Here is a 24,174-nt window from a genome sequence, read left to right as displayed (position 1 = left end):
GAAAGTTTTCATAGTTTCTTTCAGTTATATGGAATCATGAACACATTCAAACATGTTTTGCCATATTTTAGGGCTGTTTGAACCAAAAGACATGAAATATGAACTAAGTCGTAATCCTTCCACGGATCCATCCTTAGCAGAGATGACTGAGAAGGCCATTAAGATCCTGAGCAAGAATCCCAATGGATTTTTCCTTTTTGTAGAAGATAAGTATAAATAGGATGGCACATATTGTAGCACAAGGGTTTTATTTATACACTCCGACTTAAGAGAATGTGCTAGTCCTGACAAGAAATAGGCATATGCCAGGGTTCAAAGGATGTTGTTGAGAAGATGTTGATTGTTACATGAACATTTGGTACTATTTATGTTGTTTTTTTTTTTTTTTTGCAATTAAAATTTAGCCTTGAGAACATTTAATTCCCATTCAGTGTAATTCATTGACACGCAGTTCCAGAGCCAAAATTGTATTTTGTTTGATCAGCAGAACACATTCTGCATAATGACTACCCCTAAAGAGAATACTTGAAATCCCAGAGAGTCACAGTGTTGTATTAATATATTTAAATCAAAACTATAACAAGCCTAAAGTATCAAGCTGGGCACCAAAACAGGAAAAACTTTAATCCTACTCATTTATTTATAAACACTTATTGATTGTTGAAAACGACCTTCAAAGGGAAAATAGTAAAACCAAAAATAAAAAGATACTGCTTATCAATAAAGGATTGTACATGCACATAAAGAAGGGGAGATCTATGATTAGCCACATCATGATCCCAAAGTTTTACAGTCAGCTGTTCTGGAATGAAGACTTCAGAAGATGATGAATTATAAATACAGTACTGGAACTGTGTTATCTTTAGAGGCACACTCATTTTCTGTGTTTGTTGCCTCAACAAGCCTCCCTAGTGGGCCCTTCTCCTCCGGGCCCATTGCAGCTGCATTAGCTACTATGGCTATCGATAACGCTGCTGGCTTTCAGCAACATCTTTTAACTTTGTCTTCAAAGTGCTATAAGGATAAATCTAAGACAGGTGATTTATATTGTGACAGAATCTCTTTAAACATAAGATATCAAGACTATAACAACATTCTTTGTGACACTTTATTTTATTTCTATTTTATCAGCTACAAATTAACTTCTCTTTATGGGGATTCTTGCAGATGTTTTTTTGCTAATGTATGGCACACTTCTGCTGTCATTATTGACTTTTTTCAAAGAAAACCATAGTATGAAATAATAAAATATTTAAAAAAATAATCATCTAAAATATACTCAGCAAAAGCTGTCATAGGGCAGTACCAAACCCATAAAACAAGGTCATATGAAAGTGAAAGACCATTTTTATATATTTATAAATCATATCACCTGGTTCAAAGTGTATGGTCTTTTTTTTTTTTGTAATAGATGACATTAGGAATTTTTATATGGTCATCACTTGTTAAAAGTTATTCTTGAATTGGTTCTTGTGTGCAAAATACTAAATGATGGTCTCGCATGATAGAATCTTTGCTACAGCTTAATGTTCTTGTATTTGTTGTACGTGGCAGAATTGACCATGGCCATCATGATGGCAATGCTAGGAATTCCTTGACTGAAGCTGTTGAGTTTGACAAAGCCATTCGCACAGCTGGGCAGCTGACTTCAGTATCTGATACACTGACTGTTGTGACTGCTGACCATTCTCATGTCTTCACCTTTGGAGGGTACACAGATCGTGGTAACAGTATTTTTGGTAAGGCACTTTATTAAAGTGGTGCACTAAATGCACTAAAATGAAAGGTCTGCATATGTGTCTGCCACCAACCCCTGTTGACAAAACACTGCATTACTGTATTTAAAAAAGAAAAAACTTTGAAAGAAGAGTGATGAAAAATACCCACCTTACTCCCTGGTCACTGACAGGACTGGATCACACAGAGGGATCTTGAGAAAGTTCAGGACCCATGTCAGCACTGTACAGAAGCATTTTCTCACCGGATTTGGGATCCCCAACTTTTTCAGGATCCCCCAAAAAGATCCACTGGTATTACCCTGCTTAGACAAGCCCTCTGGAAGCCTGGGGGTGCAAGGTAAGTATTTTTTTACTCCCAAAGAGTTTTTTAGTTTATTATAATGTGGCAGTTTAAGAGCAGAAGGTGGAAAGCAGTAGTGGGCTTGAGCACGATATGGCCATATGGTGGGACCAAACCCCCATTTTTATTTATGGACTCTCTTCAGATTTGGTAGTAATTTCTTTTGCATTTGCGCGCTATTCTTTTTTAATAGGAAAGCAGAACTTGCATCTTAGTGCAATTTGTAATTCTGCAGAATTTCCTTTGTGGCAATTTTATGTTTTCTGTTTACAATGTTATTTATCAGATATGATTGATTTTGCCGTTGGTGTATTTTTATCTTATTATATTATGTGATATTGATGAACATAAACAAAAGGGGCTGAAGAAAATCCTGAGTTCTCTTTCTTGGGATTGGTACCTGTGGTCAGGTCACCAATTTAGCTCTGCAGGTCCGTGGCTATTAAAAAGAATGCAGTCAAGTCACACTCACTAATTTAGCTCTGCTGAACCGTGGGTATTAAAAAAAATGCAGTCAAGTCACACTCACTAATTTAGCTCTGCTGGACCCTGGGTATTAAACAAAATGCATTAAGGCAATGGCAGACTCCTGTTGGAGAGAGCAAATGTAGTTTAGGCTATGAACGTATACCTCTGTACAAAAAAAGAAAGGAACCGGCTGAGATTTGAACTGTGTGTGGGCAGGCTGAATGTATCAAGTTGATCTATCGATCAACTTAGGTACAACCAGCCTGCTGGATCAATTGCGATTATCGCTAGCGGCTGCTATAGCCACTAGCAATAATCATTGTCTTCTCCCAGCAGAGTAGTAACTATTTAATAAACCTCTTCACAAACCAATCTAGCCTCTGTAGAGTCTTTACTTTTTTTTTTTTTTCAGGAAGATTATCGCATGATTCCAGCCTCTCCCTCTTTCGACTGCAATAACAGTGGAGATATATTATCACACTACTTTTTCATTTATGCAGCCTCAATATTTATTCCATAAACAATTGTTCGCTCAATAGCACAATTATATACATATCCTAGGTCACCCAATAGATACTCACAGATGCGGAGGTGGATAGGTGACCGAATTTAACAGGACTGACTGGTAGCAAGCTGTAGCAGGACTACTAGTAGCTAACCATAGCTTGATTGGCTAATAGTGGACTGTAGCAGAACTGTCTGGTAGTGACTGTAGCAAACTGACTGACTGGCAGTGACTGTAGTAGGCAGACTGGTTGCAGAATGTATACTGACTGGTAGTGACTTTAGCGAACTGACTGATAAGGACTGTAGCAAGCGGACTGTGGCAGACTGACTGGTAGTAACTGTAGCAGACAGACTGGCATTTTGATGGACTGACCAGTAAAGACTGTAGCTGGTAGTAACTGTGACATTTTACTGGTAGATTACTGTAGCTGCATTGGCTACAAGGGGACTGTAGCAGGCACACTGCTAAGCAGACTGGTTGGTAGACTGTAGAAGGCAAACTGGTGGCAGACTGGCTGCTGGTGACTGTAACAAGCAGACTGACTGGTAACAACTGTAGCATACAGACTGCAGGGCTCTGACTAGTGCCGACTGTGGCGTGCAGATTGGTAGCGAACTACTGCACACTTAATGGTAGTGACTATAGCAGACTGTTGTGCACTGACTAGTTGTAACTGTAGCAGGCAGACTTGTAACGGGCTGGCTAGTAGTGACTGTAGCAGACTGACTGGTAGTGACTGTAGTAAGTAGACTGTAGCGGACTGGCTTGTTTGTGAATGGTAGCAGGCAGACTGATGGCACACTGTAGCAGGTGTACTTGTAAGCATACTTTGCCAGACTAACTAGTAGTGACTATAGCTACTGATAGCTTACTTTAGCTACATTGGCTAGTAGTGGACCACAGCAGTACTACTGGCAGCAGACTGTAACAGACTGGCTGGTAGTGTCCATAGCAGGCACATTTCTAGAAGACTGTAGCAGATTAACTGGTAGGTACTATAGTAGGCAGACAGTAGCGCAGAAACTTATAGGTACTTTAGCAGGCAGACTGTAGCACACTAACTGGTAGGTACTGTAGCAAGCAGACTGCAGTTGACTGGCTGGATTTAATTTATTTGGTTTTACTTAAACATAGTTCTTCACTTTCACAACATATGTCTCATGTACAGTACTTTGTCATGGATACTTTAAAACATTTCCGCTGGTAACTGTTATTTCTTTAAGGTTGTTCTTTTGCAATGCAGTAACTAATGGGTGCCTCTAAAACCATTTTCTCTTAACAATTCATTTCTGCCATTATTTTTGTATTTTTCAGAGAGAATTTTTTTTAAACCCTATTCAGCAGTAATTCTTCTTAAAATGGCTAGTTTATTTTAAATCATTATTTATTAAATACAGTGGCTGCCAATAATCATGAATGCTTTATATTACTTTGTATTTGTTAGGCTTGGCACCAAGCAAAGCCAGTGACCTCAAACCATATACCAGCTTGCTGTATGGGAATGGTCTTGGATTCAAGCTCGTCAATGGAAAACGGGAAGATATCACTGCCACTGATACTGGTATGAATCACTTTTCTCCTTATGATAATATGAGATATAGGCCCTATTTTTCTGCCTTTTATCACAATTTCTAAAACTATAGATTTCCATTAAACAAAATAATGCTTTATTCTTTTTCTGTAATTTGTTACTTAATAATGCTGCCAAGTCATGACTTAGATATCAGGTTGGTGCACTGTGTACTTTTATAAAAAAAAGTTCATAATAGGGCAAAGTTAATTGTAAGATGTAAAAATAGCAACATGTTCTTTAATAGTGTCTCCATATAGACTACAAATCATTGTAAAAGCCTCAAATAATGATGGTAGCATTAACCTGCTTTAAAATGAATTCCAGGCAAGCAGCTAACTAAACAGGTGACATACTCTTACAAGCTGTTTAGGGGCATTTGCGGTGCTTCCCTGTTTGCCTAAATGGGTCGTGTTTGGTTGTGGTACTGCCTTTGAAATGCAACAGGACTGATCATTTTTGCCGCGGGTGTGAACCAAAGGATAACAACTGTGGCATGTGAACACTCCATCTGCTGCCTTTGTAGCTGAAAGTGGAACTTTAGTCGGAAACTTAAGTCTTGCTAGATCACTCCATGCTGGCCCCTTTTGCAGGTATAGCGATGTAAAACACTAAAAATAAGTGCCTATATGCTAATAAGGAGGTCCCCCTGTGGGTTGGTCTTGAATTCCTGGATGCTGACCCTTACACTATGGACATCTTATTTTAGCTTACCCCACTGAAGCGAGGCTACACATTCCACCCACTCGACATTCCTAACGTATTTGGGACAGAGTAAAATTTAAAGTAAAAGTTATTTCTCCGGACCTTATTGTCTTTCTTCCACAATCTGGCTTTTTATCCTGCAGCCATTTCCCCAATTTAATTTCATCACTGGATGCGCTTACGCCTCACTCGATTACACCATCTTTTGACTAATGGAATGGTTTTAAATCATTCCCAAACCTACAATAGTGATATAAACTCCTTAATCATGAGATCTTTCGATACCTTCAAATAAAACATTTTTACGTTGCTACACTTTCATTTACCACAGACCTCAGTGTGATGTCTCTGTATGAACATTTTTGTGCATCTGATTAACACGCTAAGTGTGTTATTTCCAAATTGTACTCATTATTGCTATCCTCTCCACAGCCTCCCCCACCAGCTTATGTTGATTAACTTGACTACAGATATAGGTTTGGTCGGAGATTTGGCAGACAACACATAAGGTTTCTCCAAATGTTCTTGCTTTGGGGACATCTTATAAATTCTTATCCCGCTGGTATCTAGCGCCTCATAGGATAGCCAAATATATCCCGGGCTACTCATCCTCCTGTTTTTGAGCTTGTGGGCAGCTGGACACATATCTACATACATGGTGGTCCTGTCCCATTGTGCAGTCTTATTGGAAAGACATTTGTTCCATCCTGTATTCGTTATTTGACAATTGGATTTCACCTAAACCACGAATAGCCCTGCTGAACTTTAATTCCATGGAGCGGACCAGGAACCAATGCTGCCTCCTCTTCATCATCGACTGCTGTGAAGCAGGCAATAGCCAAAGCCTGAAAGACGCCAGTACCTAGTGTGGCAGCTACAGAAAAGTCGCCCAGGCAATGAAGTGCACCCCCACAGGAGCCGCAAGTGAAATGGGATTCCTCAACCTCTACAGCAAGGCAAATTTTTACAGTCACTTCAGAGTCAGAAAACAGTTCAGTACTTTTTTATTTTTTTTTCTTTTATTAAGGGTTTTGAACTTGGATGGGGGTAGGCATATTATGAGATGCCCACTTGACTTCAAAACAAACTTCAGGGACAATTCCTAGTTTATACAGTCCTATATACAGCTAATTTCCTTCCTCCAGCACTTCACTTGCTTGCAGAATCTCCAGTAGTGTCACTCTTTAAAATTTTTGCAGCAATGGCCCATTACAGGCATGGACTTTCAGCCCCTTATACTTGTGGAATAAAGATTGACACCACTACCACATTTACTGCACTTCTTCCCATGGTCACTGGTCCCAGCACCACCTCTTCAGGCCCTCCCGGCTGCAGCAGCCCCTTTCATTAGCCCTCCACAGTCCTCCTGACTGACACTCACCAGTCCTTCGGACTGACACTCAGGAGATCTCCCGGATGTGCTGACCTGCTCTCGCTGTCTTTTCCTTGCTCCCGTGCCTCCAGGATAGGAGGTGTCCTTGTGTTGTAGAGAGTCCAGACTTGTATAAAGTACTCGAAATTTCTACTTGAGTAAAAGTACAAGTGCTCGATCAAAAAGTGACTTGAGTAGAAGTGGAAGTGTTCGCAGAAAAAGTTACTTAAGTAGAAGTACTAAAGTATTCAACATTTTTTTTACTTAAGTATTGCAAGTAGTTTTTTCAAAAAATTTGCTACTTAAGTACTAAAAGTAAAAAGTACCAGTAGTTTTGAAAAAAAATTTCTACTCAAGTACTGAAAGTAGAAGTACAAGTACTGTGTTATGTAGTTATTAAAGAAAGAAGTCAAAAGTTTGAACATCATATTGTTTTTTATTATTTCAAATGATTTATTCAAATGATTAACCTGTGTTTGTTAGTAGTTTCTTGATGCACTTTAAGCGCTTTAGCACCATTTATTTGTTTGTTTCATATTTTCTTTTTATTGGAAAGATTTGGTATAGCAGCTTTTATTATACACAGCCTTTATTTTCAAATGGGATGATTTACAAATGACATTATACACATTTTTTTGAGCTTTATGCAACCTGCCATCTACTGTTCTGGCAGTGGTAATTTTTTTAAAAGTAACGAGTAACTATGCAGCACAAAAAAAAAATACTTGAGTAGAAGTATCGAAATCATCGAAAAAATGTAGTGAAGTAAAAGTAGAAGTAGGAGAAAAAAATTCTACTCTAGGAAAGTACAGATACCGCATTTCGGTACTTAAGTACAGTACTTAAGTAGTTCTACTTCGTTACTATACATCTCTGAGAGAGTCCCTCCAGCACCCGAGCCCCAGCCCCAAAGTTATCCCCCCCAGACTAGTGGGTGCCCTGAAGGGCCGCCGACAGCCTCCCCAGCACTCTGTCTCTATCTTTCACCTTACTGCCCCAACTGGCATGTTTGCAACCTTGGTTTAAAATATTTTTTCTCCCTAATTTGATGTCTCCCTTATGGAGCCTTGGCTGTCTTGCTTTACTAGTCAGTTGACTATGATCTTGGAACCTTGGCTGGTTCAATACCCTTTTAACCACCCCCCCCCCCCCCTTTCCACCACTACTTACTACTAACAAACCTATTTACATCTAGCACGCACTAGAGGGTGCTACACCAAGATAGAGGTAAGGTGAGATGATACTCCAAAATTTTGCAACCTTGGTTTAAAAGATTTTTTCTCCCTAATTTGATGTCTCCCTTATGGAGCCTTGGCTGTCTTGCTTTACTAGTCAGTTGACTATGCTCTTGGAACCTTGGCTGGTTCAATACCCTTTTAACCACCCCCCCCTCTTTCCACCACTACTTACTACTAACAAACCTATTTACATCTAGCACGCACTAGAGGGTGCTACACCAAGATAGAGGTAAGGTGAGATGATACTCCAAAATTTTGCAACCTTGGTTTAAAAGATTTTTTTCTCCCTAATTTGATGTCTCCCTTATGGAGCCTTGGCTGTCTTGCTATACTAGTCAGTTGACTATGCTCTTGGAACCTTGGCTGGTTCAATACCCTTTTAACCACCCCCCACCCCCTTTCCACCACTACTTATCTACTTTTTTCTCTTGTTTATCAGTATATTGCTGAATATTTCACTGACTTTGTTGGGCCTTGTTTCCCCCGGGCAATGGCTGGGGTGGGCAAACCAAATCTTTATCTTTTTCTACCTCTACTTTAGCTATTAGATTGCTAAAAGCCCTCATTTGTAGGAATAGATTTTTCCATAAGTTGATTTGCCTCTTGTGTCCAATTGTTGTTTGTTTAGACATGTTATTGGCACTTGTTCATGTACCACTACCTGAGGGAAAGCATTCCCTATTTATGATGGCTGTTTTGTTTTATGTGATGGCCATTGCGATACTCGTTTTAATAACACGTTTGAATACGAAAAATAAGTGCCTATACAGTTTAAAGTCCAGTAATATGCTGTCTTACCTTGCTCTGCACATGCTCAGTTGCTCTTTATTTTTCAGCACTGTGCCTAAAATGTAGAGGCCAATCTGCTGACAGCTTAAAGATTTATTGCTGCTCATGGGCTCTGGGATTCAGCAAAATGGCAGCTTCCAGCAAGAAGGTACAATGCTCCAGCACTGCTGGTGGCAATATACAGCACACAAATTTTGGTAGCATTACGATTAATGTGGAATGTATGTTCCATGCTAAAGAACATTTTATTTTTAACAAGTTGTTATGAGTAAACTTCCACTTTAAGAGGGGGCTGTTGGGTGGCGCTAAAAATGCAACTCAACTGTGTGTTTTTATTGCCCCCCAACCATAAGTCTAAATGAGCCAGTATCAGGGCCGGACTGGCCTGCCGGGATAGCGGGAAATTTCCGGGCAGGCCGGCTGCCTTGGGGCTGCTGTCAGCTATGAGCTGCTCTGGGATGTTTTTTTTTTTTACAAGAGCAGCGGCCGGGTGCCGCCCCCTCCATTAGATCTGGTGCCTGGCAGAGTGATATCCTTTGGAGTGCAGTCATGCCTCTTTTTGTCAGCTGGCTGAGTCGGGGCTTTCACAGTAAGAACTCCAGAACAGGTGGGCGGAGCTGGAAGAGGTTACACAGCAGCCCCAATCACTGCTTCCTGCCCAGCACACTCTGCCTCTCCCTGAGTGAAGATCTAAGAGGACAGATGGCAGCCTTCAGCTTCTCCCCTGTGAGTCCTGACCTTCTCTGCCTTCCACCCTGTACTATGATGTCTGTAAACCTGCCCTGCACCTTACATTGCAGGTTTACTGAGAGAGACAGAGAGAGTAACTTCCTTGAATAGGTTAGGGATATACTGGGTGATTCATAGATGTATTCCGAACACACATCTTTTTTAATAGGATATAGTATGTATATGGAATACATCTATGTATCACCTCAGAAGTCCAGGCATCTTCCTAACCTATTAGAAAATCGAAGTATAAACAGCAATGAATGTAACTGCATAACAGAGCCAACTCCAGGAAAGTAAAAAAAAAAAAAAGTCCATCCTTGCAGTGTAGGTGTGAGGAGAGGAGGGGGAGAAACGGCCTCTTGCTCTTACCTTATTCCATTTAGCAGCCAGCTCCAGTACTCTCTTCCTCCACACAAAGCCCTGACATCATCACATGTGACATCATCACATACAATGCAGGGACATTAACCCTGTATAGTATGATGGGGAGGCTGGAGTTTGACCACAGCCAGTAACTTACATAGAAGCTGAAAGAGACAAGTCACAGCACTGGAGGAAGCCTAGAGGAACAAGGAATAAGGTAAAGCTGGCTACACATAGATTGAGATTTTTCTAGTTCAGCAGAGAACAGCATTAAATCAGCTTCTGTTGAACAGGACTGCTGGAAAACCTTGTTCAATCTGCGGTTGCAGCTGATTGGCTACAGCACTAATCCATGTATTCTGACAGTGGGGGGGTCCCCATTGTCAGAATACAATGCCCCTGAATATTCCTGTATCCACATCCACATCCAGCACGCAGCGCTGGTCACTGTGCATTGAAAGTGGGGCATGTTGGTCACTGTGCATTGAAAGTGGGGCATGCTGGTCACTGTGCATTGAAAGGGGGGCACGCTGGTCTCTCTGCATTGAAAGGGTAGCACGCTGGTCACTGTGCATTGAAAGGGGGGCACGCTGGTCACTGTGCATTGAAAGTGGGGCATGCTGGTCACTGTACATAGAAAGGGGGCACGCTGGTCTCTCTGCATTGAAAGGGGGGCATGCTGGTCACTGTGCATTGAAAGGGGGCACGCTGGTCATTCTGCATTAAAAGGGGGCACACTGGTCACTGTGCATTGAAAGGGGGCACGCTGGTCACTGTGCATTGAAAGGGGGCACGCTGGTTATTCTGCTGGGAAAGTCAGAACTGGTTACTAAAATGTTTGAATCACACCACTGAATATAGGGTATACTCAATGACCTGATATGATCTAATCAATAGCCCTATATATAGATAGAGATCAGATCAGTATAGGGTATACGCAAGTGACCAATAAAATTCCCAATGACCTGATATAATGTAATCGCAAACCCTATATATAGATAGAGATGTGATGGATATAGGGTATACGCAAGTGACTGATAAAATACTCAATGACCTGATATGATGTAATCGATAGCCCTATATATATATATAGATGGAGATGATATGGATATAGGGTATAGGCAAGCAACCAATAAAATACTCAATGACCTGATATGATGTAATTGATAGCCCTATATATATATATATATAGATAGAGACGTGATGGATATAGGGTATGTGCAAGTGACCGATAAAATACTCAATGACCTGATATGATGTAATCGATAGCCCTATATATATATATATATATAGATAGAGACGTGATGGATATAGGGTATGTGCAAGTGACCGATAAAATACTCAATGACCTGATATGATGTAATCGATAGCCCTATATATATAGATAGAGATGTGATGGATATAGGGTATACGTAAGTGACCGATAAAATACTCAATGACCTGATATGATGTAATCAATAGCCCTATATATAGATAGAGATGTGATGGATATAGGGTATGCGCAAGTGACCGATAAAATACTCAATGACCTGATATGATGTAATCGATAGCCCTATATATAGATAGAGATGTGATGAATATAGGGTATACGCAAGTGACAGATAAAATACTCAATGACCTGATATGATGTAATCGATAGCCCTATATATAGATATGGATGTGATGGATATAGGGTATGCGCAAGTGACAGATGAAATTCTCAATGACCTGATATGATGTAATCGATAGCCCTATATATAGATATGGATGTGATGGATATAGGGTATGCGCAAGTGACAGATGAAATTCTCAATGACCTGATATGATGTAATCGATAGCCCTATACAGGCATACCACACTTTTAAGTACACGATGGGACCAAAGCATGTATGTAAAACGAAAATGTACTTAAAATGAAGCAATACCTTTTTTCACTTCTCAATGCATGTAAATATGGGAAATCATGGTCAGCTTGACTTGGTACTGCTTCCGGTTTTCATCATTTAACATAGGCGTCTATGGGAAATCTAGATCAAATTGACTTGGCACTGCTCCCGAACCATAAGTGACAGGGACACCAAACTTGGGGAGCACGTTAAGGGGACCCAGGACTATGACATGGTAAATTACCTAGGCAAGCTGGCCAACCCCAAATTTGGATATGTTGTTGTCTTAAGGAGCACAGAGAAGGGACCCAAGTTGTTTCCCTGTCACTTATGATTCAGGAACAGTGCCATGTCAAGCTGGCTAATGTGTCCATACTTGCGAGTGTACGTACAGTGAGTGTACGTAAAGTGGGGTATGCCTGTATATAGATAGAGATGTGGTGGATATAGGGTATATGCAAGTGACCGATAAAATACTCAATGACCTGATATGATGTAATCGATAGCCCTATATATAGATAGAGATCTATGTATGGTACATGGTCTATGGCATGCACTACTGAATATACTTCACTATCTGATCTCTTAACTTGTAAAAAGCACAAATCTCCCTCCCTGCCTAACCGCTAGCAATGTCTCACTGCACTGCCTGACAAACTGCAAAAAACGATTCTCTCCCTGCCTCAAACACGCTCCTCTCCCTCCCTACACTTCTCGCAATGTCTTACTGCACTCTCTGACAAACTGAAAAAAACTGCCTAAAACACGTTCCTCTCCCTGTCTCCTCGCCCGCACAATCACACTACATGCTGCGGCTGCGCGGGCAGCCTTTATATAGTGTGGGGAGTGTACTTAGCCCCTGAGCCATGATTGGCTAAAGGCAAGCCTACCTTTTGTCCAATCATGGAAGAGATAATTTGATTGGCCAAAGCATGAGGTCAGGGTGCATGCTTTGGCCAATCACATAATGTGCTGCATGCGCTGCGCATTATGGGCGCTCTAATTTACCACGTAGAAGCACACTTGCTTGTCATCCGATGAACGATCGAACGACCGATGTTCAAGTCAACTTACTTTCGACTCAAACTCGAAGCTCATCCCTACTCACTACGTTACATTATAGCAAAGTGTCATTTCTTCAGTGTTGTCACATGAAAATATATAATAAAATATTTAAAAAATGTGAGGGTGTACTCACTTTTGCGAGATACTGTATATGTAGACACACACACATGCAGGTGTGTTTGAGCTTTAGGGTGCACACCCCAATGCTATAGGCTGTATATATATACGTATATATATATATATCTATATATATATCTATATATATATATATATACACTGCTCCAAAAAAATAGCATCAATTCAATTAAACTCCTGGGATATTGCTCTGATCAGTTAAGTAGAAGAGGGGGTTGTTAATCAGTTTCAGCTGCTTTGGTGTTAATGAAATTTACAATGGGTGCACTAGATGGGCAACAATGAGACAACCTCCGAAACAGGAATGGTTTTACAGGTGGAGGCCACTGATATGTTTTTTCCCTACTCATCTTTTCTGACAGTTTTTCACTAGTTTTGCATTTGGCTAGGGTCAGTGTCACTACTGGTAGCATGAGGCAATACCTGGACCCTATAGAAGATGCACAGGCAGTCCCACTCCTCAAGAATGGCACATCAATATGTGCCATTGCCAGAAGGTTTGCTGTGTCTCCCAGCACAGTCTCAAAAGCAAAGAGGAGATCCAGGAGACAGGCAGTTACTCTAGGAGAGTTTGACAGGGTCGTAGAAGGTCCTTAACCCATCTGCAGGCCCGGTATCTTCTTATTTGTGCAAGGAGGAACAGGATGAGCACTGCCAGAGCCCTACAAAATTACCTTCAGCAGGCCACTGGTGTGAATGTCTCTGACCTAAAAAATTAGAAACAGGCTTTGAGGGTGGCTTGAGGACCCGACATCCTCTAGTGGTCCCTGTGCTCACTGCCCGGCCCTGTGGAGATCGATTGGAATTTGCCATTGAACACCAGAATTGGAAGGTCCGCCAGTGGCACCCTGTTCTTTTCACAAATTAGAGCAGGTTCACCCTGAGCATATATAACAGACGTGAAAGGGTCTGTAGAAGCTGTGAAGAACATTATGCTGCCTGTACCATCATTCAGCATGACCGGTTTGGTGGTGAGTCAGTAAAGGTCTGGGGAGGCATATCTTTGGAGGGAAGCACATTCCTCTACAGGCTAGATAATGGCACCCTGAATGCCATTAGGTATCAGCATGAAATCCTTGGACCTATTGTCAGACCCTACGCTGGTGCACAACAATGCCCGGCCTCATGTGGCTAGAGTATGCAGCCAGTTCCTGGAGGATGAAGGAATTGAATCCAATAAATGGCCCCCACACTCGCCTGACCTAAATCCAATAGAACACCTCTGGGACATTGTTTCAGTCCATCCAACGCCGCCAGGTTGCACCTCAGTCTGTTCAGGAGCTCAGTGATGCCCTGGTCCAGATCTGGGAGGAAATGCCCCAGGAGACCATTTGTTGTCTCATTAGGAGCATGCCCCGATGTTGTCAGGCATGCATACAAGCACCAAGCACGTGGGGGCCATACAAACTACTGAGTACCATTTTGAGTTGCTGAAATTTCACCAAAATGGACTAGCCTGCTGCATAATTTTTTACTTTGATTTCTCTTTCATTCATCGACGGACACAGCGCTCCATAAATCATAACTACTGGGTTATATTGCCTCCTCAAGGAGTAGGACTAGGCAGAACAAAAAACACCTGGCTACACCCATGGGCCATCCTCAGCTTGGTATATAACCCCCCTCTCTGCTCTAGGTAATCAGTTTTAATCTGTCTAGTAAGGAGTAAGGACCTAGGCTCCCGACTGGGATCTCTGGTCCTAGCAATTTTTTCTCCTTCCTTACATCTTTTTTGTTTTTTCTCTTGGGAGATCTACAATCACCTGCTGGGCTAGGCAACGGGCCAGATAATCTAGATCCAGTGGTCCCCCCAGTCAAGCCAGCGGGCGCGTGCAGACCACAGCTATGCGCTAGGTCGGCCACGACATAGCCTCACGGACAGAGGATGGCCTGCGACTTAAACATTTCGCAGGATCGCATACGACCAGGCTTGGGTCTGAGTCGCATCAGTCTCTTGGCCGACAGCTTCCCTACTTCAATGGCGAGGATTCTGTCTGGAGCGTTACCCGCACCATGGAAGGGTAAGTACAGTCCCCCTCTCCCCTTTTGGCATTTTTTTTTCAAATATTCCCTGGGAGGGTTCAAGCAACCTTGGTCTGGTAAGCCTAGAGCTAGCGTCTCCAGACCCGCAGACAAGACCCATTTAACTTGAAGGTCTGCCCTAACCCCTTATTGGGGGGGGGGGGGGGGACATCTTCGTTGGTTTTCCGGCCCTGTGGACTTTTTTTGTGAGCATCAAGGAGATCCACAAAACGTTTCTTTTGGGAGTACCCAGAAAGGGGGGCAAAGCTTGTTCTTTTCAGGTTTTTCAGAGTCTCTTTGTGTGGATTTAATTCCTGCAAAGGTTCAGGTACTGTCTGAACTACCTAAGACTCCCTATCCCTGTCCATGGAATTGAATTACCTAGGTTTGATTTTAATTCTAACCAGGGTGGTTCTTCCTTTGGACAAATTTCAGGAACCACAGGCCGTGATTCACCGGCTGCTGTCAAACAGATAGTTTTCTCTCCTGATTTGCATACAGGTCCTGAGTCTGGTGGTATCCACCTTCAAGACAGTTCTGTTTGCACAATCCTACATGCAGCTCCTTTAGCAGGTTCGGCTCCACAGGAGGATACCAAGGTTCGTGGCGAGATCACAGGTTCCTCTAGCAGACGCCGTAGACATCCAAAGGCCATGTTAAGCCCAGTATCATCTTTGGCTCAGGCTGCTTCTGCAGTTCCTGTGAGGAATCAAGAGCGAGGATCTTCCAATCATCTTGGTGGTCATAAGCATCCCTTGGGGGCTTCCTCTCAGAGAAGATCAGTTATCCCAAGGGCTAATCTACCATCCTGCTTTACAGTCGCTGGTTTTAACAGAGATGTATAGTAACTAAGTAGAACTACTTCACTACTGTACTTAAGTACTGAAAGGCGGTATCTGTACTTTCCTAGAGTAGAATTTTTTTCTCCTACTTCCACTTTTACTTCACTACCTTTTTTCAATGATTTCAATACTTCTACTCCGATATTTTTTTTTTGTGCTGCATAGTTACTCGTTACTATTATAAAAATTACCACTGCCAGAACAGTAGATGGCAGGTTTCATGAAGCTCAAAACATGTGTATTATCAGCGCATACGAAAATAAATGCTACTGTATGTATAAATAAAAGCTGCATTTGAAATAATAAAAAACAATATGATGTTCAAACTTTTGACTTCTTTCTTTAATAACTACATAACACAGTACTTGTACTTATACTTTCAGTACTTGAGTAGCAAATTTTTTAAGAAAACTACTTGCAATACTTAAGTACAAAACATGTTGAATACTTTAGTACTTCTACTCAAGTCACTTTTTGATCGAGCACTTCCACTTCTACTTAAGTCACTTTTTGATCGAGCACTTGTACTTTTACTCAAGTATGGGTTTCGAGTACTTTATACATCTCTGGGTTTTAATGGCTTAGCTATTGAAAGCCAGGTACTGAGGTATAGAGGTTTGTCTGGATCAGTGATCCCTACTATGGTTAAGGTGAGGAAGTCGTCTTCCAACAAGATATATCATTATATGCGGAAAGCGTACATTTCTTGGTGTGAGTCGATTGGCACTCATCCTCGATCCTTTTCTGTGGCTTGGATCTTAATCTTTCTTCAACGGACCGTTGTTCAAAAGTTGGCCTTGAGTACCATCAAGGGCCAGGTGTCTGTCTTGGCAATCTTCTTTCAATGACCCCTAGCCACATACTCTTTAGTTTGTACCTTCATTCAGGGGGGTTCGACATGTGGCTCCACCTGTATGGTCTCTCTTGCCGACATGGGATTTAAATTTAGTGTGTTCAGTTCTCCAGAAACCTCCATTTGAGAATATTCAGGAGATTTCCTTGTCTACGTTATCCTAGAAGGTGACATTCTTGGTAACTGTTACCTCGGCCCACAGGATATCGGAATTGGCGGCATTATCCTGTTGCAGTCCCTATTTGGTGGACCATAGGTATAAAGGGGTTCTTAGTCCCTGTCCATCATTCCTGCCCAAAGTTGACTCTGACTTCCCTTTGAATGAGGACATTGTGTTGCCTCACTTGTGTCCCAAGCTGGGTTATCCCAAGGAATTTGCTTTGCATACCTTGGATGGGGTTTGTGCGATTCGGGTGTATCTGGCAGCTACTGAGTCCTTTCGGAGGTCAGACTTGCTTTTTGTAATTACAGGCGGACCAAGAAAAGGGCTGGTCGCTTCTTCGGCTACCATCTCCAGATGGATCAGACAGATGATGTCTCAGGCCTATTCCATTAAATGTCAGGTTCCACCTTTCCTTGTCACGGCACATTCTTCTGTGCTGAGAGTTTCTTGGGCCTTTCGTCATCAGGTATCAATATCGCAAGTTTGCAAGGCGGCCACTTGGTCGTCGGTGCATACCTTCACAACATTTTTATAAAGTAGATACTTTGGAATCTGTGGATGCTTCTTTTGGCTGCAAAGTTTTGCAGACTGCTGTTTAAAAAACTTTTATTTTTTTAGATGCTTTTTTTTAGCACTTATGTTTAGCCTTGGGTTATTTTCCCCACTCCTCATTTTCTTTTTGGCCCCGCTTTTGTAGGTCCCAGTAGTTAAAATTTATGAAGCGCTGTGTTCATCGATGAACGAAAGAGAAAATGGGATTTTTGTACTTACCGTAAAATCCAGTTCATCGACGGATACAGCACCCACCCCTCTATGGAGTTCTGATACTTCTAATACTGCTTGCTACTAAACTGATTACCTAGAGCAGAGAGGGGGGTTATATACCAAGCTGAAGACGGCCCATGGACATAGCCAGGTGTTTTTTTTCTGCCTAGTCCCACTCCTGGAGGAGGCAATATAACCCAATAGTTATAGATTTATGTCCATCTGTGATCTCAGAGAAAGGGATTTTATGGTAAATACAAAAAGCCCATTTTTCGGGGGGTCTTTGAATTCAGCCTTCTGTAGGTTGATAATTTTTTTATTTCCTTCAACCAATGTGGCATCCTATCGTTCCTAACACAGTCCATATCAGTATAAATATCCAGCATGATATTTTTCTCCATTGAGATCTGATGTGTTTTCAAAGTGTTCCTTTAATTTTTTTGAGCAGTGTATGTATGTATGTGTATATATATATATATATATAAAAAATTCTCTGTGGGCTGTACTGAAGGGTGTTTGTACTGGGTGGGTTGTGCTGAGGTGTTAGACTTTCTGTACTAAGGGGTAGACTGGGAGGGGGTATACACTGGGGCTTAGGCTGCGTGAGGGGACTGTACTAAAGAGTGTCTGTACTGAGGGGTTAGGCTGGGAGAGTCAATGATACTGGGCGGTCTGTACTGACAGGTTAGGCTGGGGGGGGGGGGGGGGGTCTGTACAGGGCAAATCTGTACTGAAAGGTAAGGCTTGGAGGGGGCATCTCTACTAAGGGGTCTGTATTGAGGGGTTAGGCTGAGAGGGGGACTTTATTGGGGGCGTCTGGATTTTTAGACTGGGAATGGGGACTGTAGTGGGGTTCTGTACTAAGTGGTTAGGTTGGGAGGGCAGTCTGTACTCTGAAAGGTTAGGCTGGGAGAGTTTGTATTGGAGGAGTCAGTACTGAAGGGTTAGGCTGGAAGGGGGGAGAGTGTGTACTTAAGGGTTAGTCTGGAAGAGGGGTCTGTACTGGGAAGAGTCAGTACTGAACAGGATTATACTGGGGGAAGGGGCGGGGGTCTTACTAAGGTGGTGGGCTGATTCAGGGCTTTGTAGGAAGATATGTACTGGGGGGAGATTGGGGATGTTAGTTGAGATCTCATTTGTGAGAGATATGGGCTTGGGTTTTTTGGGTTGTATTCTGTGTGGTGGCCTGTGGGATTAAAACCCCTGTGCCCTGCACTCTGTTGATTATGCACTCCAGTGAGCCTAGGTGCAAGTAATAAGATATATGTGTGTTGTGTATACAGTGAGTAGGCTCAGGTTTTATTTAACCTAGGCCTTTTATGCCCCTCCCACAATTTTGCCAAACCCACAATGTGGTGCCACTATATTCTTAGAATTATTTTTCTTGAGGGAAGGAATGTTGAGAAATGATTGGCTCCAGGTGCCAGAAATGCTGGGCATGCCACTGAGTAATGTAAACCTGCTTTTACTTTTAGAGAACATTTCTGAACAGTACCCTGTCTTTTATACTTTTTTTTTTTTTTTTTTTTATTTTGTTAGATTTTTATTATTTAGGAGTTGCCTGTAACAATAAACTAGAGTCAATTGTTCACATGCAAGAAGCCTACATAAGCATAAGAATGTGATTGGTTACTTCTTTCAGGTTATTTCATACTTTAAATGTATTTTGGTACACTTCGCATTTAATAGGGCTTTAAAATGTAATGTGTATATAATCTAACTCATTATTTAAAATACTTTTTCAACAGAAGCCTCCAATTACAGACAGCAAGCGGCTGTCCCACTCGTTTCAGAAACACACGGAGGGGAGGATGTGGCCATCATGGCTAAAGGCCCCTTTGCTCATCTATTCCATGGCATCCACGAGCAGAACTACATAGCCCATGTGATGGCCTATGCGGCCTGTCTGGAGCCCTATACAGACTGTATACAGTTAAAATCTGCCTCTACCCATAAGTAAACATGCTTCAGGTTGATGGTTGGGAGCTGTTTTGGTATGGGCAGCAGAAAGCCATAATTGGCCATTTTCTCATGTTTTCAACTCAACTTTTGTTTTTTATTATTTCAAGCATGTAACAATTGGTATGAGGATATTTTGCAATTTATTGAAACAATAAAAAGCTTATTTCATTCCAAAGATAAGTGTTCATATTTTACATTAAAATCGAGGCTTAATCACACATTCACACCGCATGAGTCTACTGCAGGCCTCTCTTGACACTTTGCAAATGAACAAGTAATCCCGAGAGCACATGATGAAATGTATTCGTTCTGACAAATGGAAACTCTGGACCCCCTTTTAATTTGTATTCCTTATTGATTTTTATTAGGTTTTCATAATTTTATTTTTAAAAGAAGCTTTACCATATAGCTGCCAATACTGTATAAACACGGACTGCAATTTTACAGAAATTCCACTGTGGGGCAGAAGAGTACAATAAATGAACACTGCATTCCACAACTAGGCCATGAGTATACCAATGAGCGCTAGAAATAACAGATCAGGAGAAAGGTCACACTACCTGTCAGTCAAACTAGAAAAAAGATGCATAAAGTGAAATTTATTAAAGGTTTGGTAAAATAGTAAACTTTGTGCACCATAAACAAAAAAATATTAACATACAAAAATAGTAAAAACACAAATGATGATATGCAGAATCTTCTGATTAATACTAGGGAGGAGCGAATTTGAGAATTTTTGTTTCCCCAATATTCTAGTGAGTTCAGCAAAATTTTGCCATTTTAGAATCAAGGCAAAAGGCACCATTAAGGTGGTTATCAGTGTTTTTTCAATTTTTTTTAAATTCTTTATATTTGAGTGAACACACGATGGTAGATAATGAATATTCATTGGTTTTGAAAGGTGAAACAACCTCTAAATGGATCCTGAGGGTTACGGAAGTGCCTTTCAATTTTTATGGACCTGTTCTTGTGCCGAAAAACAGACCTGCATCAGCCTCATTATTTAACTTTTTTTTCACAGAAAGAAAAAACCAGACAGTATGCAATACTTCCCCTGTGAGCAAAGAGAACAGAGAGAATCACTGCATACGGGAACAGCGCTGAATTGAGATTAGTAAGAATAAGGGGGTTGATACAGATACAGGGACATTTTTTTTACCTTATTCCAGGAATTTCCAGCCTCTAAATCCGATACCCATTCACATGGAGGGCCCCCTTATTAAAGGGGACTTCCAGATTCCAATAAGCCCCCGACCCGCAGACCGCAACAGCTACAGCCCAGGGTTGTCGGAAAGAGGCCCTTGTCCCCATCAACATGGGTACAAGGTGCTTTGGGAGGCACCCCAAAGCACCCACCCTATGTTGAGGGCAAGTGGCCTGGTATGGTTCAGGAGGGGGGGGGGGTCATTCGCTCGTCCCCCTCTATCCTGGCCTGCCAGGCTGCATGCTCAGGTAAGGGACTGGTATGGATTTTGGGGAGGACTCCATGTCGTTTTTATTATTTTTAATTTTTTGCCTGGTTGGGGGGGGACCCCATGCTGTTTTTTTTCCTTTTATTTTTTTATCGGGAGCCGACAATACATTACAGCCGCGAGCAAGTTTAAATTACATTTTTTCCTTTAGAAATGTCAGTATTGCTGCAACGGGCTACATACATCGTATAGATGTGCCACTTTACAGGCACATTAAGGGGACCCCCTAGGCACGAAATTTAAAGGAATTTTTCAATTTTATTGTTTAAGCATTATTAAAATCAATGCTCCTGTAAAAATTGTTTTAAAAATTTTTTTTGCATTGATACATGTCCCCATGTTCAGTACCAGGGTCCCCATACACCTTTTTATGGCAATAACTTGCATATAAGCCTTTAAATGAGGACTTTTGATTTTTCATGTTCATGTCTTGTAGACTTTAATAGAGTTCGCATTTCCCTAGAACTTTTTCCCTGTTCGAGATGTTCTGGTGCGAACCAAACAGAGGGGTGTTCGGCCCATCACTAGTGTAGACTTATAAGATGGAAAGCATATAGATCCTGTAGGAGAGCAGAAAACTGCTTATTCACCATTAGGGATGGGCGAACGGTTCGGCCCAAGCATGAGTTTGGGCTGAACATTCGCCTGTTCGGCTATTCGCTGAACACCCGAATTTGAAGGGTGTTCTCTCCGGCCCTGCAATGCTGTGCCCTGATTAGGCAAAGCTTTGCCCTTGGTTGTTAAGGAGCGGGGCCGGAGTCATCAGCTGTCAATAGGTTTCCCCGCTGACAGCTGAACAAAACAAAAATATTCTTTAAATATAGTGGCGGGGGGGGGGGGGGGGGGGTTGGAGGGTCCCCTTAGTCTGCCTGTAAAGTGGAGCATCTTTAGCATGCAACAAACATGCTACAGCAAAAATGACATTTCTAAAGAAAAAAAAAAAGTGTCAAATCACATTCAAATCACATTTAAAATGAATAGCGGTTACAATTGCTGTCTTACTGGCTATTAAAAAATTCAAGAAAAAAAAACGGCATACGGTCCCCCTTCCCCCCAGTCCATACCAGACCCTTATCCAGGCACGCAGCCCTGCAGGTCAGGAAAGGGGAGGGGATGAGAAAGCCCCCCCTCCTTAACCACACCAGGCCACATGCCCTTAACAGGGGGGGTGCTCTGGTGCAGGCCCCCCCCCCCCACCCCAGAGCATCTTGTCCCCATGTTGTTGGGGACAAGGGCCTCTTTCCGACAACCCTGAGTTGTGGTTGTCTGAGGGTGGGGGGCTTAGTGGAATCTGGAAGCCCCCTTTAACAAGGAGGCCCCCAGATCCCGCTTCTCCATGTGAATGGGTATCGGGTACATTGTACCCCTACCCATTCACCAAAAAAGTGTACAAAAAAATAAACACACAGTTTTTCTCAGGTCCTTTATTCAAAAATAAAAAAAATAAAGATCAAAAAATCATCAAATCCATCATCAATCACACCAATGTGGTTTGACAGTTCTTATATAGGGAATGGGGAGGGCCACACCAATTTGGTCACATAGTGGCCCCACCCCTCCTGGCATCACCAACCCAGCATGCACCAGTCCGTGATATCACGAGGGGGTAGGACCACCCGCCCATTCCCTATATAAGGACTGTCAAACCGCGAACAGGCAGACCGAGGAAAGCGTTCAATGAGAGCAGGGCTGTTTTTTTGGGGGTCGGCGGGTGCGGCGGGCAGTGTGATCGAAGATGAATTTACATCGGGGGTCACTATTTTTATTTTTTTAAAAAAGGACTTGTCAAAAAATGTGTCATGTGTTTACTTTTTTGTACACTTTTTTTGGTGAATGGGGGGGGGGGGGGGGAGGGGCCAGGATCTTCCAAAGGGGACTTCCAGATTCCAATAAGCCCCCCACCCACAGACCGCAACAACTACAGCCCAGAGTTGTGGGGAAAAGGCCCTTGTCCCCATCAACATGGAGATAAGGTGCTTTGGGGTGGGGGGGGGCCCCTGCCCCAGACCACTCCCCCATGTTGAGGGCTTATGCCCTGGTATGGTTCAGGAGGGGGGCAGTTTTTTTTTCTTTATAAATGTCATTTTTGCTGTAGCATGTTTTATACAAGCTACAGATGCGCCACTTTACAGGCACATAAGAGGACCCCCAGGCACCATATTTAAAAGAATGTTTCATTTTTATTGTTGCACTTTAAGCATCATTTAAATCACTGCTCCTGAAAAAACAATTGTTTTTACTATTTTTTTTTTTACTGATGCATGTCTCCCATGGCAGTACCCAGACCCCCCCCCATACCACTTTTAAGGCCAATTACTTGCATATAAGCCTTCAAAATAGGCACTTTTGATTGTTCCTACTTGGCTCCTATAGACTTCTATGGGGTTCGCCGTTCAGGTTAGAACATTTCCCCTGAGTTCTGCTGCGAACCGAACAGAGGAGTGTTCGACCCATCCCTATTCATCATCCTAGTAAACCATGTGCCCCATGTAACACCCCAGAGTAAAGTGAAATATAGGTGCAAAAATAACTATTTGTTGTCCTAAATATCAAGTGAAAATCGATTACTCCTCACTCCATCTTGTGAATGAAGGATAAAATAACAGTAATCATGAGGAACCAAGCATTCCCAGTAGCCTGATATTCTCCAGGTCTGGGAATATTAGTTCATTGAACCCCATGTACACTTCAATAAAATAATACATTTTAAATTTCAGTGACCAGTTAGAAAATCAATCAGGACCCTCATATTCTGACAGGATTTCCTTTTCTCTTTCGTTCATTGACGGACACAGCTCTTGATCTTCTTAAACATTGGGTTTTACTGCCCCCTCCAGGAGTAGGACACTAGGCAGAAAAAAAGTCTGGCTACGCCTATGGGCAGCCCAAGGGGGTATACTCCCTCTCTCTGATATAGGTACGTTTCTCTATCGCTCATTGACAGACGTAGTCTTCTTGATTCTCAAGAGCTGGGTTATGTTGTCTCCGCAGGAGTAGGACTAGGCAGAAAGACAAAACGTTCTGGCTCCACCTTAGGGGCAGTCCCTGAGGGTATATCCTCCCTCTCTCTGCTACAGGGAATCAGTTTTTTTCTGTCTAGTCAGGAGTAAGGACCTAAGTTCCTTGCTGGGATCTTTTGGTCCTGGCAAGACTTTTTTCTTTAAGAAAAAGACATTTTTTAGGTAGTTTTCTCCAGTGTTTTTTCC

General features: G+C 42.1%; 1 protein-coding gene across 1 annotated transcript in view; it reads left to right on the top strand.

The window, feature by feature from the left end:
* LOC309549345 (alkaline phosphatase, tissue-nonspecific isozyme-like) overlaps nucleotides 1-19,522 on the top strand; it is a gene marked incomplete at its 5' end in the record, with an annotated part of 80,021 nt that extends 60,499 nt beyond the window's left edge. The window contains 4 exons of the mRNA XM_082249545.1: nucleotides 72-210; nucleotides 1,555-1,739; nucleotides 4,500-4,616; nucleotides 19,283-19,522. Of these exons, the coding sequence (XP_082105671.1) occupies nucleotides 72-210; nucleotides 1,555-1,739; nucleotides 4,500-4,616; nucleotides 19,283-19,494 (653 nt within the window). The 3' untranslated portion in view covers nucleotides 19,495-19,522. The remainder of the gene's footprint in view (nucleotides 1-71; nucleotides 211-1,554; nucleotides 1,740-4,499; nucleotides 4,617-19,282) is intronic.
* Between the last annotated feature and the right edge of the window lie 4,652 nt (nucleotides 19,523-24,174).

This window comes from Pelophylax lessonae (assembly GCF_965119305.1).
Source record: "Pelophylax lessonae genome assembly, chromosome: 3".
Lineage (NCBI taxonomy): Eukaryota > Metazoa > Chordata > Amphibia > Anura > Ranidae > Pelophylax > Pelophylax lessonae.
Note: the sequence above shows the minus strand (reverse complement) of the source record. Positions and strands in the feature narration are given on the sequence as shown.